Genomic DNA, 11,975 nt, shown 5'->3' with positions numbered 1-11,975 from the left:
TGCTTGCCTTGCATACCGTCAACCCGACCTCAATCTCCAGCATCCCATATGGTCCTCCAAGCACCACCAGGAGTGACTTCTGAGTGTATAGTCAGGAGTAAATCCTGAGTACCACAGAGTGCAGCCCAAAGTAAATAAATAAACATACACAATTTTACATGGACACCATCCCAAGTAGAAAAAAAAATGAAATAACTACTGAATATAAAATATAATCCATTTTTTAAAAAAGGGAGAGGGGATCTGTCTCAATAAGTGCTTTTCATCTTCACACAAAAGAAACCAGGGGAATCTCAGAAGGGGATCATGCTAATAACCAACAAAGAAAGGTAAGGGTTGTAGCATGATTTTCATTTATTTGCTTTTTAAACAATGATGGGTCTCATTCTCCTAATCCTGAAAGAGCCTTGAATATGGCAGGGCAAGGACGAAGGAGACGTTACTGGGGCCTGCTCGAGGCAATTGACGATTGTGCTTTTTAAAGATGGGCTGGAGCGATAGCACAGCGGGTAGGGCTTTGCCTTACACGCAGCCAACCCAGTCAGCCAAGGTTCGATTCCTCCGCCCCTCTCAGAGAGTCCGGCAAGCTACCGAGAGTATCTCGCCCGCACGGCAAAGCCTGCCAAGCTACCTGCGATGTATTCGATATGCCAAACACAGTAACAAGTGTCACAATGGAGACGTTACTGGGCTCACTCAAGCAAATCGATGAATAACGGGAGAACAGTGACGGTGACAGTGACAGTGGAATCAAGAAAAGATCAATGAAGGGAAGAGGGAATGAACTACCGAACAGTTTCTCCAAGAGAGGAGGGGAAAGAAAAAAAAAGAAAGAAAGAAATACAATGCAAACAGGATGAGTTACTGCAGAGGGGAAGCACCCTGGGATGGGCTCCAGGGAACCAGTAGCTGAGTTGAGAGGAAATGAGCAATGGCCTACACATCTCATAACAACAAGGAGAGCACCACTCAGACATTTCCTGTGGGCTGGATACAGGAGGTCCTGGCTGAGTGATGGGCAAGTAATCATCCAGGTTAACAACTTCCATTTAAAGCCAACGAGGAATATAATATGGAAGCTCTCTCCAGAGAAGACTGCCTTACTCAGTAACAGCTGAGCTAGACAGGGCAAGTTCGGCAAACTTCTTTTATGAAAGGGCCAGTTGGTAAAAGATTGGCTTTGTGGGACATATAAATGTCACTATCACAACTATTCAACTCTATCATTGTGGGTGGAGGGAAACCAGCCATGGTACTACACAAAGATCAATGAGCATGGCTGTGTTCCAATAAAACTTTATTTTGTCAAGGGCCACTTGACAACACTTGTCCAACCAGGTCATTTGGTTCACAGCTCAGGATCACAGAGATAAGGTTGCTCAGACTCAGCAATGCTACCGGAGATACCCGGGGCCACATCCAGAGGTGCTGGAGGGTCTCCAGGACTATGCCCACGCAGTGCCAAGGATCAAACTCAGATCTTTGCGTAGGCCAGGTATGTGACCCTGATCCCCAGTACTGGCTTTCAATTTTATATAAACTTCAAGCATCAGAAAATGCTATTCTTTAGACTTTTGCTAAACAAGCTTAAAATATGCAAAACACTTTATTTCACCCATTAAGTCCACTGAGTTGTACTCGACCACCCATGTTGTGACTTGCTGACCCCTGGATTTGACTCTGGCTGTGTGGTCAGATAGGCCTGGCTCTGCATCCCTGGCCTCAGCCAATTCCTGACTCTTCAACGATGGGGTAGATGCATTGGTTAACTCCCCTGAGCCTCAGTTTCTTCAGTAGTCAATGAACTGTGCTACCAATTTCCATCCCCAACAGATTTATAGGAAATTCAAAAGCATGATACATGAAAGGACATCATGATGATGATGATGATGATGATGATGATGATGATGATATGATGATGATAATAGGTTCTGTGGAGTATCAGTTGTGATCAGCTTCTAGATCTAGACTTAATTTTTTTCCTAAAGGCAGTAGATAAGATACAGTTCTGTAGGCTGGAGTCCATGCTTTGCATGCAAGAGGCCCAGGTTCTATCCCTGGTTGTTTAGGGAGATAGTGCAGGGGTTAGTGCACATGCAAATCTCAGCTCTGGATCAACTGATGGCACTGTATGCCCTCCTAGTAGCCCCAGTTTACCCTGGAGGCCCCTGAATACCAGTAGGGTATTCTTGGCACCCCCAGGCTTGAGCAGCATTGCATCAGCAAACACACACATTGAGCCTCTGATCTGGTTGGCCAAGAATTGTAGAATATTATTGGTTTGTCCTTTCTGCCTTGTCACAGGGAGCTTAGGTTTATTGGGTTACTCCATCACAGTGCTCCTGAAGCACTCCCATTCCTCTGTGTTTACCTGTAAACTCTTTCTTTGTGTTCTGCTTCCCCAACTGGTCAATCACCTTTATCTCCTAATCAGACTCTGTTAACTTCTAAATTTTGCTTTTCTCTTCAGAGCAATGCCCTTTGTGTATGGACACAGGAAAACAGTTAATGATATGCTTTTGTAACTTGGGATTTAATTACCTCTGAATAATATTCACTCCTGGGCACCTGTTCTCTCAACTTAAACCTCAGTTGTCTTTAGTTCCTAGCACCCCAAAAGCAGGGTCCCGACAAGAGACTGGATGGACCCAGGGCAAGATATGAGCTACCCTGGCATCAAAATGGGCCAGGCCAAAGCACCATAATACTTAACTATAAGTTAAGAAGCATGGCCATGGACAAATTCTGTCATGATCCAAAAAGTAACAATTAGATTTAGGACCCTGCTTGGGCTAGAAAAGACTAATCTGGCCTGAGCACTGTAGTCTGAGATCTATAGCGAGATGTCCCCAGGAGAGCCATCCTGCAAGCTTAATGTATCTCTTACTGTGTCCATACAAAATGACTAACATTATTAAGAAGGAAAATTAAGATGAATGTTTAAATGATTGTTGGGCTAAGGAAAGGAGAAACACATCCTAGGTGGGGTATCACCAGGGTATCCTTGGCACACCAAGGCTCGAGCAGTATTGCATCAGCAAACCCACACATTGAGCCTCCAATCACCACAAGGAGACTCTGAATGGCTGAGAATGGCAGGGAAGACATCCTCCAGCAAAGTAACAACTAAAAAGAAAGTTTTAAATAGTGAGACACAACCCAACTTAAGAAGGTAGGCACAGATGAGGACAAAATCAAACATAAAAAAAGCAACATGGAGGGGCAAGGCTGGAGCGATAGCACAATGGGTATGGCGTTTGCCTTGCAATGCAAATCGACCCCAGTTCGATAACCAGCATTCCAATATGGTCTCCTGAGCAATGCCAGGAGTAATTCCTGAGTGCATGAGCTAGGAGTAATGCCCTGTGCATCGCCGAGTGTGACCCAAAAAGGAGAGAGAGAGAGAGGGGAGGGGGGAAAGCAACACGGACCTATTGGGTGCCTCCCTTCCAAGACAAGTTGAGTCCCTGGCCCCACTGTCTAATAGACACTGTATATCCAGATAACAACCTGAATACAGAAGGAGGCAGGGTGAAAGACTAGCTCCAGGAAGGAAAACTGCTAAAACAGATTTAAAAAACAGAACCCAGGGGAACAGCAGGGACTGTGGAATAGCTTTTGGAGGAAGTGGGAAACCCTTTCTTAGGGGTTCTCCTACAGAGTTCCTTGTTTGGTCAGAGGACAGTCGGCTGGTCAAAACCTTTCACATCAACACTGACCCCAGGTTCAGATTCAGAGATAATGATACAGACCAACACCTGAAATTGCACAGGATGTAGAAATTCACTTCATTCCTAAGCCCAGATAACTCATCCAAGTTCTATATTCTTTCTTTCTTTCTTTCTTTCTTTCTTTCTTTCTTTCTTCCTTCCTTCCTTCCTTCCTTCCTTCCTTCCTTTCCTTCTTTCTTCCTTTCTTTTTCTTCCTTTCTTTCTTTCTCTTTCTCTTTCTTCTCTCTCTCTCTCTCTCTCTCTCTCTCTCTCTCTCTCTCTCTCTCTCTCTCTCTCTCTCTCGCTTTTTGGTGTCACACCGGCGATGCTCTGGGGTTACTCCTGGCTCTGCACTCAAAAATCACTCCTGGCCATGCTTAGGGGACCATATGGGATGCTTGTGATACAACCAGGGCTGGCTGTGTGCAAAGTAAAGGCCCTCCCCGCTGTACTATCATTCTGGCCTCCCAAATATTTCTTAGAAGAAAATGAGGGTTCAGGCAGTCACAGAATCTCAGTGGCAGAAATGACAGTTCAATGACATCAGTTGGCTTTTTTTTTCGAAATAATTATGCAACTTTCCCCTGGAACTATCTCTCTAAACATTATGCAAAGTAAGAAACAACTTTCTTAGAATGATGCAAAAGAAGAAATACAGGAAGAAAACTGCTTTGTATTGTAATTACCACAAGTCAAGTAGAAAAACTTCAGGAAAGTGATTGGAATCCTCCTGATTACAAATATTTTCACTGTCAGACATTTTTTTATTATATGCTAATATTTATAAGCACAGAGCTAAGAAGACCCAGAGATAGAGATGTCTAAGAAAAAATGTTATCAACACAGCAGCACTTTCAAAGTCCATCCATAAAAGACAGGCAACAATTACAGTGGTTAAATCTTGCAGCTGGATGGTGTAGGCATAGGGAATTAAAATGAGAGCATTTGCAAAATATCCTTTGCCAGGGGTGATGAGGTTGATAAGAAACCTTTCCACCACAATTCCTGTATCACCAAGTCTCACACAAAATATATGTTTCCCCCCTTTCAGCCTGCTCCCCCCAAAATCAAACCAACAATGCAAACTATAGGAGAGATGCTGAAGGGGGGAGAAGATGTCTTTATAACTGCAGATTCCTTCCTTTGCATGTGATTTAGTGTGAAGAACATCAGGAGAGAAAATCTGGGGAGCATCTCGCTGCTGTGGTTATGTCACCAGCAAACCACTGATTTCTGAAGTGTCAGTGGCTCGTTTGCAAAACGATCCCAAAAGGGATGATTGGACCATCCAACCCCTTTCCTAGCTCCTAAACTCTATCACTCAATACCAGGCAGCATAAAGGGGCACATTTGCTAAGGCGGGCAGTGCTAAGATGACTCGAAGTCTGATTGATTTCCAAAACTGGTGAAGTCATTTAAAGTGGGTCATCGTATCAACTCTTCCAACTGATCTCAGAAGCTCTAGCAGATCACCTTTTATGAGTGAGCTGGAGCTACTGAATTGCACGTGGAGTGAAAAGAAAACTATGCTGCAAGAAACACCATCAGCTGCTCCGGAAGAAATATCTACAAAACTAAAGAAAAACCTTTGAGAAGGTTATGTTATTTTCAGTCAGAACTGAACTTTGAATCTGATCATTACAATTTTTGTGATTCCTTTTATCAGGGTCTAGAGAGGCATGCACAGGCTAACAAGTTTATCAAATGTGTATTGTTGACGTAAGACATTTTGGTTGAAATCAAATTCAGAATTCACCAGGGAGCAAAGTCAGACCCCCTAGCCAGGGTTTCATACCTTGCATGTGCGAGGTTCCAATCTGATCCCCAACACCACAATGGTTTTTTCTTTTTTTCTTTTTTCTTTTTTTTTTTTTTTTTTTTGCTTTTTGGGTCACACCCATCGATGCTCAGGGGTTACTCCTGATTCTGTGCTCAGGAATTAGTCCTGGCGGGATTTAGGGGACCATATGAGATGCCAGGAATTGAACCCGGGTCGGCTGCATGCAAGGGAAATGTCCTACCCACTGTACTATCATGCCGGCCGCCACCACAGTGATTTTTTAAACACTATCAGATATAGCTCTGGTGGGCCCTGAGAACTGCCAGGGCTACCTAAGAGCCCCTGGCACCTCTGGGAGCTGACAGCTGACATCTCCAGGCCTTAGCAATGATCATTCTGGCAGAGAACTACTGCATGTGGCCCCCAGCTTCCCTGAGCACTGCTTAGGAGGTCCCAAATTAAATTTAGTTTTTAAAACTTTTAAAATTAGAACTCACCGGGAAATTAATATTATTTAGATGCACAGAACCCAGTTTTCAACCTCTGATTACTGAAACTCTGTGATCCGGGAACTTTCTGAACTAAATTTGAAGCTAAATGGATCCCCAAGTTAAAGATACATTTTATGAGGGGGAAAAAAAACTTTAAGCACATCAAAAACAAATGCGAAGGGGCCAGAGAGATAGTACAGGGGGTAGGGTGCTTGCCTTGCACACAAAGGACCAGGTTTGATCCCCAGCACCCCATATGGTCAATCCACTGCCACCCCTCCCCCACACCTAAGCTGGCCAGAAGTGATGGAGTGATCCCTGCATGCAGAGCCAGGAGTTAAGACCCTACCCAGCATCGCCAGGTATGGCCCAAATACAAAACAAATGTTAAATGGGAGGTGGGGGATTCAATCTGAGGACTGAAAACTACAAGAGTAGGAGGCTGGAGCAACAGCACAGCGGTTAGGGCGCTTGCCTTGCTCTTGGCCGACCTCAGTGATTCCCAGCATCCCATAGTGTCCCCTGAGCACCGCCAGGAATAATTCCTGAGTGCAGAGCCAGGAGTAACCCCTCTGCAACACTGGGTGTGACCCAACAAGGAAAGAAAGAAAGAAAGAAGGAAGGAAGGAAGGAAGGAAGGAAGGAAGGAAGGAAGGAAGGAAGGAAGCTATAAGAGTAAAGTATTAGTGACTTTATCAAATTGATAAAAAAAAAAAAGGCTCTTTCAAATGATTAAACCCAGGATGAAGGCATTGAACAGAACCTTTCTGGAGAGGAACTGGTTCTGCAATAGTTTTGCTCTGATGTTTAAAAGGGGGCAAATGGACACTTCCAGGCTTTACTGATGGGGAGGAGAATGAGTGCCTGCATCCTGGACCGATATCCATGTACGCCCTCTGATCCGGCTTCTCTCCAGGAATTCATCTTAAAGAGATTATTGGGCAAATGTGCAAAGTCAAAATATTCCACACAGGATGCTTTACAACAAAGAAAAAGAAATAATGGAAATTCTGTGAAAGTCCAAGAAAATATTGATTAAAGTTACTTTTCTTACAAATTAAACCAGAGATTGTTAAAAAGATGAATGAAGTAACTGTGTTTGTAGCAATATGGAAAGGAGTCTCAGAACTGCAGAAGTTCAAAGCATGTTAGAAAATATCATAGTATGTAAAGCAGAAAGTATTGCCTGTGTATGTAAGTACATTAAATGCAAAGAGAAAACTCAACTTAAGATTAGTTTATTTTTTTATTATGGATTTCTCTTGAGTTTGTTTTTTTTAAAAATATTATTCATTCTTTTTACAACACATACAGCTAGTTTCATAAAAGATGGAGAGGAAATGGGGAGCTACCTATTCAGAACCTATAGGTATTGTTTTGTTTTGGTTTTGTTTATTTTTTTTTGCTTTTGGGGTCACACGTGGCGATGCTCAGGGGTTACTCCTGGCTCTGCACTCAGGAATTACTCCTGGCGGTGCTTGGGGGATCATATGGGATGCTGGGAATTGAACCCGGGTCACCGGACTGCAAGGCAAATGCCCTACCCACTGTTCTATCGCTCCAGCCCCATAACCTATAGTGTTGATGCTGGGATTTACTCATGGTCCAAAATACCAGATTTGAACTGGGATGATATCAGCCAATATTCATAATACTGAAAGCTAATAAACATAAAGTTTCTATTTAAACAAGCATAATGGAATTGGATGTTATAAATATAGGTAGATAATAACCTGGAACTGTTTCAAAGTACGTTAGCAAATGAAACCAATAGGATCTCAACAGACATTTTGCATTTATCTGTGTACAAATAGAGAGAGGAGGAAAAAGTCCCAAAACTTGTACAGAGAGAACTAATATTCTAAGTTTTGCCTTTCTTTATTCTTAGATAATTCTATGATGTGCAAGTATGATGTATGTATGATTCTTAACAGGTTTTTAAAATATTCCTGATTGATCTGCTGGGTTTTAAAATGCAAGCGGTGACCCTTAAATGTAGGTGTGAAAAACAAAGAGATAAGAAGCTCAACCCTTTCCTCAAGCATTAAGTTGACCAGCAGGACCCCCCCACACACAACGCTCACCCCCTGACCCCACCCGCCCCAGGCTCTCTGTAGCTGGCTGGCAGCAGGGAGCACAAGCCAAGTTGCACACAAACCAAATCCAGGATCCCCTCTTCTGCTGTGTGCCCTGAGATGTACGTGGGTTATAAAACATACTGGCTCATGTTACAGGCTAAGCATGACAAGTCCGCCTGGTACGACCTAACAAAGGAATTTATCCCGAATGAGAAATTTACACATCTCATTTCCCAGGGTGGAATAAATTACAGAAGCCAAGAACTCAGAGTAGACTCCCGTCCTTGCAACCCGCCACCAGCCCCCACGCACACAAGCTTCTGAATCACGCCCGCTACACATTTCTCACATGATTTACCTCTAAGTCTATGAAGGGAAGGTAAACTCATATTTTAAAGAAAGGTATATGGGAGGGGGGAGGGGGTATGAGAAAGGGTGCATTTTAACCTAGCCAAACTTTTTTGCATATTTGCAGGTAAATCGGGAGCCAACACACCTCTTCCCTCCCTCCCTCCCTACCCCCTCCCTCCCTGCGATCTTGGCTGATAACAATAGTTTTTCTATGCCGGGTAATGTAGATGACACATTTTTCCTGTAGCTGTCTTCCGGTAAAGTGCAGGAATTCCTGCGTTTTCTGGGTGCCCTTCCTGTTAACTTACAGTTCAGATTTCCTCAAAAGGCATTCTACCACGTTCATATTTGAAAAATGTCAGCTCAACTCCAGACAGCTAATATAAACAAGCTGAAAAGCATACCACCTAAAGTTACAACTGTGGAAAACAAAATTTTCTTTTTAAGAAATTCTTTCTGGGAATCGCACTGTTGGTAAGGTTGGAGTGGAGGAACCCACTCCTTCCAGCTCTCCAGGAGCCTGTAATTCTTTTTGCTTCTGCTGTGCCTTAAATTAAAGGTCTGTAAAACGGAATTATAGTGATCTAGAAGGTTCGTAAAGGTCCTTGAATTGAACATGTGGCTAAAATTCTTCAATACCAGGAGGCTCCCTTTACCTTTCACTTTTTCTCCCATTGCATCTGGTGACAGTAATGCAGAGAACTTTGGTACTGCAAAAACATGCCTTGGTCATGTGAGAATGCCTCAGCTGAATTAGGCCAAGTCCACTTTTAAAGTTCAGGCCTAGGTGCTTTGGCCATTTCTGGAATGAGCAACAGTTCTTTCCATCCAAAGATTTTCTTTGGGGACAGAGACCCCATATTTCCATCAATACATCAATTTTGTTTTGAAAGGGAAGGGAACAATTAAGAAAACCACTTGATAAACAGGAATTGGTTTGAAGATCTGATTAGGGCCATCTGATCTATTGGGGCACCCCATAAAAGAAGAAATGCTAAGAACTTTTAGCTTCCCAGCACAAAATCTAGCTCTGCTGGGAAGCCGCCACCTTAGGAGAAAAGTCCCCAACCCCCACATAGTAAAAAAAGGACCTGATTTAATTTAGACCCTTCAGGGCTCAAAGATAAGATCCTTAGAACACCACTTTCTTCTTGAAACCTCTCTCTCTTTCTCTCTCTGTGTCCTCTCTCTCTCTCTCTCTCTCTCTCTCTCTCTCTGAGAGATCACTTTATAAACTCCAACAGAGCCATTTCAACCACTATCTAATCAAGTACCTTGAGCTATTATGATTTGCAAGTATAATTCCTTTCACCAACGACAGAGTAAAGCTTTAAAAGACTATATTTAAAATACTTTCCTGTGAGCCCCAATGCATAGGAAATAAAAATATATACAGAAATACGTATTATGCATATATAAACATAGGTACGCAGATAATATTTATGCAAATACTAATGAACTGAATAAGTTAATACATACCAAATACTAGATGGCATCTCTTTAAAACCTCAACGTACAGAATGGCCCCTGCAAAGCTGATATTTCTCTGCTCAATTAGGAAACTGTAGAGTTCCCTGAATGGAGGAATAGCTTGCACCTCCTAAATTCAACCCCTGGGTTCTAGAGAGTTCTCAGCTTTCCAGATTTCCATGCTCCCAGAATTTCCAAAGAAAAGCAGAGCCCAACTTTGCTGTGCTCTAGAGAATATATAGCACTTCCTTTAGGAGCTGAGGTGTATGAGTGCATCAGAACTTAAAAGTGACACAACTTCCCCCAAAGTGGCAGAGAGCTGCTGAGAGACACTTTACTTTTACTAGGTCTTACCTAGTGTCCCAGGAAGTTCGGACTCCTAAAAAAGAACCTAAGAACCTAACTCACCTCTTCCTGCCATGCATTTTCAAACGGAGTGTGCTTTCTCTAGGGTCAAGGAGAATTCATTTTGAAACAAGTGACTTTGGGTCTGAGAGGCATCCGACATGCATATACTGCTCTCTGATGCCATGTCAAAAATTAAATATATTTACATATATATATACATACATATAAATCTTCTCTTTTGCCTGACATGAAGCCTGCAAAATACAACTGTATAAACAAAAACTATTTTGAAGAATAAGAGAAATATATAAAGAAAATCACCATAACCCTGAACTTCTGACCTATGATAGCCAATATATGCAATTACACACTTAAAAGACTTGGTTATGGTTATCCGGGGAAGAATGCAGTCTCCTCACATGGGTACGATGCTTAAAAGTGCAATTTTCTGCCAGCATTACCCCCCACACGCCAAGCATCTCCCAAATGGGAAGACATAAAACATCTATGTCCTGTTTGCTGCTTCTAAATACTGCGAGCCAATAAGCAATTGGTGCAAAGTGCAAAATCTCGGAAGAGAAAGACTTCTTGTCTGCTTTTGGGGGGTGATATGTTATTATTCACACTTCACCTTTACTTCCTTTAAAAATCAAAAGTTGTCTAATGCTCAAGGCGATATCAATGGAAATTTAGCTAAATACTGACACGGCAGCGTTCAATCCCAAAGGCATATAAGATTACATTAATTTCCTACTAGTTTAACTCAAGTTTTACCTTTCATCTTCACCTACATACTTTCAAAAGTTTGTATTCCTGTTGCACATAAAATGAGTTCTAGTCAGTGTGCATACGAAATAATTTTACAATTATATAAAGCATTGCACATTTAGACGCTACCAACCTGCCCTATCTCTCCTGACTGTGCAAAAGGCAAAAAGAGCTCAGTAATCCTAGCAGAAGAATGCAAATAACGTCAATGCACAGCTGAACTGCAAGCCCTGCCTTACAGGAACTCTCTGTGTCTGCAAAAAAAAAAAAAAAAAGACACATACTAAACAGGAAATGCAACTGAGCTGTGGAAAACCTCAAACTTAAAAATGCAATCGTCAGACGAAAATTGCATCCATGCATTCATAAATGCATGCACAACCCTTTGCATTTTTGCAAGTAATGCAAACAGGCTCTTACCTTTCGACTGAGACATTTTCCCCTTTCCTTTGATGGGGGAGGGGAGCACAAAAGACTTTGCCTTGCTTCTCTTCTGTAGCAGTTTTGCAACAAAGATGCAAGCTGCAGGCGTGCAATCTTCATGCAAGTGGAGTTTCTCTTGACCGATGCAGCAGATGGACTTTCAGGGAATCAAGATGAAAATGCACACCTTGCAAAACAGACTGGAGAGTGATTTTTCCAACAGTTGCAACGTTGGGGAAGGCTCTGCTGCAGCTACATGATGGGCCAGGGCTGGCAGCTAAAAGCTCCAAACTTGGAACTGAGTATCTTAGTGCGCAGACGTCCTTCCTGCGAAGAGCGCGGGGGCTGCTGGGTAGTGTAGTTCCCAAGCAGAGTCCACGGGGCTCTGATTTAAGGAAACGTGGTCACCCCGGTCGCCGAGCGAGATGACTGTGCGACAGAGATTGAGGCCAGATAAACAAGTCAGACGGGCTCTGGGTAGTAAGAGATGAGCGAAAAACTGCAGAGCCGAGGAGAGAGGGCATTTCTCTTGCCGAAAAGCCCCTGAAGCCACGTT

General features: G+C 42.9%; 1 protein-coding gene across 1 annotated transcript in view; it reads right to left on the bottom strand.

The window, feature by feature from the left end:
* The window catches only part of MAP2K6 (mitogen-activated protein kinase kinase 6), a 151,163-nt gene extending 139,429 nt beyond the window's left edge, over positions 1-11,734 (bottom strand). The window contains exon 1 of the mRNA XM_056127832.1: positions 11,417-11,734. Coding sequence (XP_055983807.1) covers positions 11,417-11,432 — 16 coding nt within the window. The 5' untranslated portion in view covers positions 11,433-11,734. The remainder of the gene's footprint in view (positions 1-11,416) is intronic.
* Positions 11,735-11,975: the final 241 nt, after the last annotated feature.

This window comes from Sorex fumeus, unplaced genomic scaffold, assembly GCF_029834395.1.
Source record: "Sorex fumeus unplaced genomic scaffold, SorFum_2.1 ptg000063l, whole genome shotgun sequence".
In the NCBI taxonomy this organism is placed as follows: Eukaryota; Metazoa; Chordata; class Mammalia; order Eulipotyphla; family Soricidae; genus Sorex; species Sorex fumeus.
The sequence above is the reverse complement of the archived record's forward strand: the minus strand, read 5'-3'. Positions and strand labels throughout refer to the sequence as shown.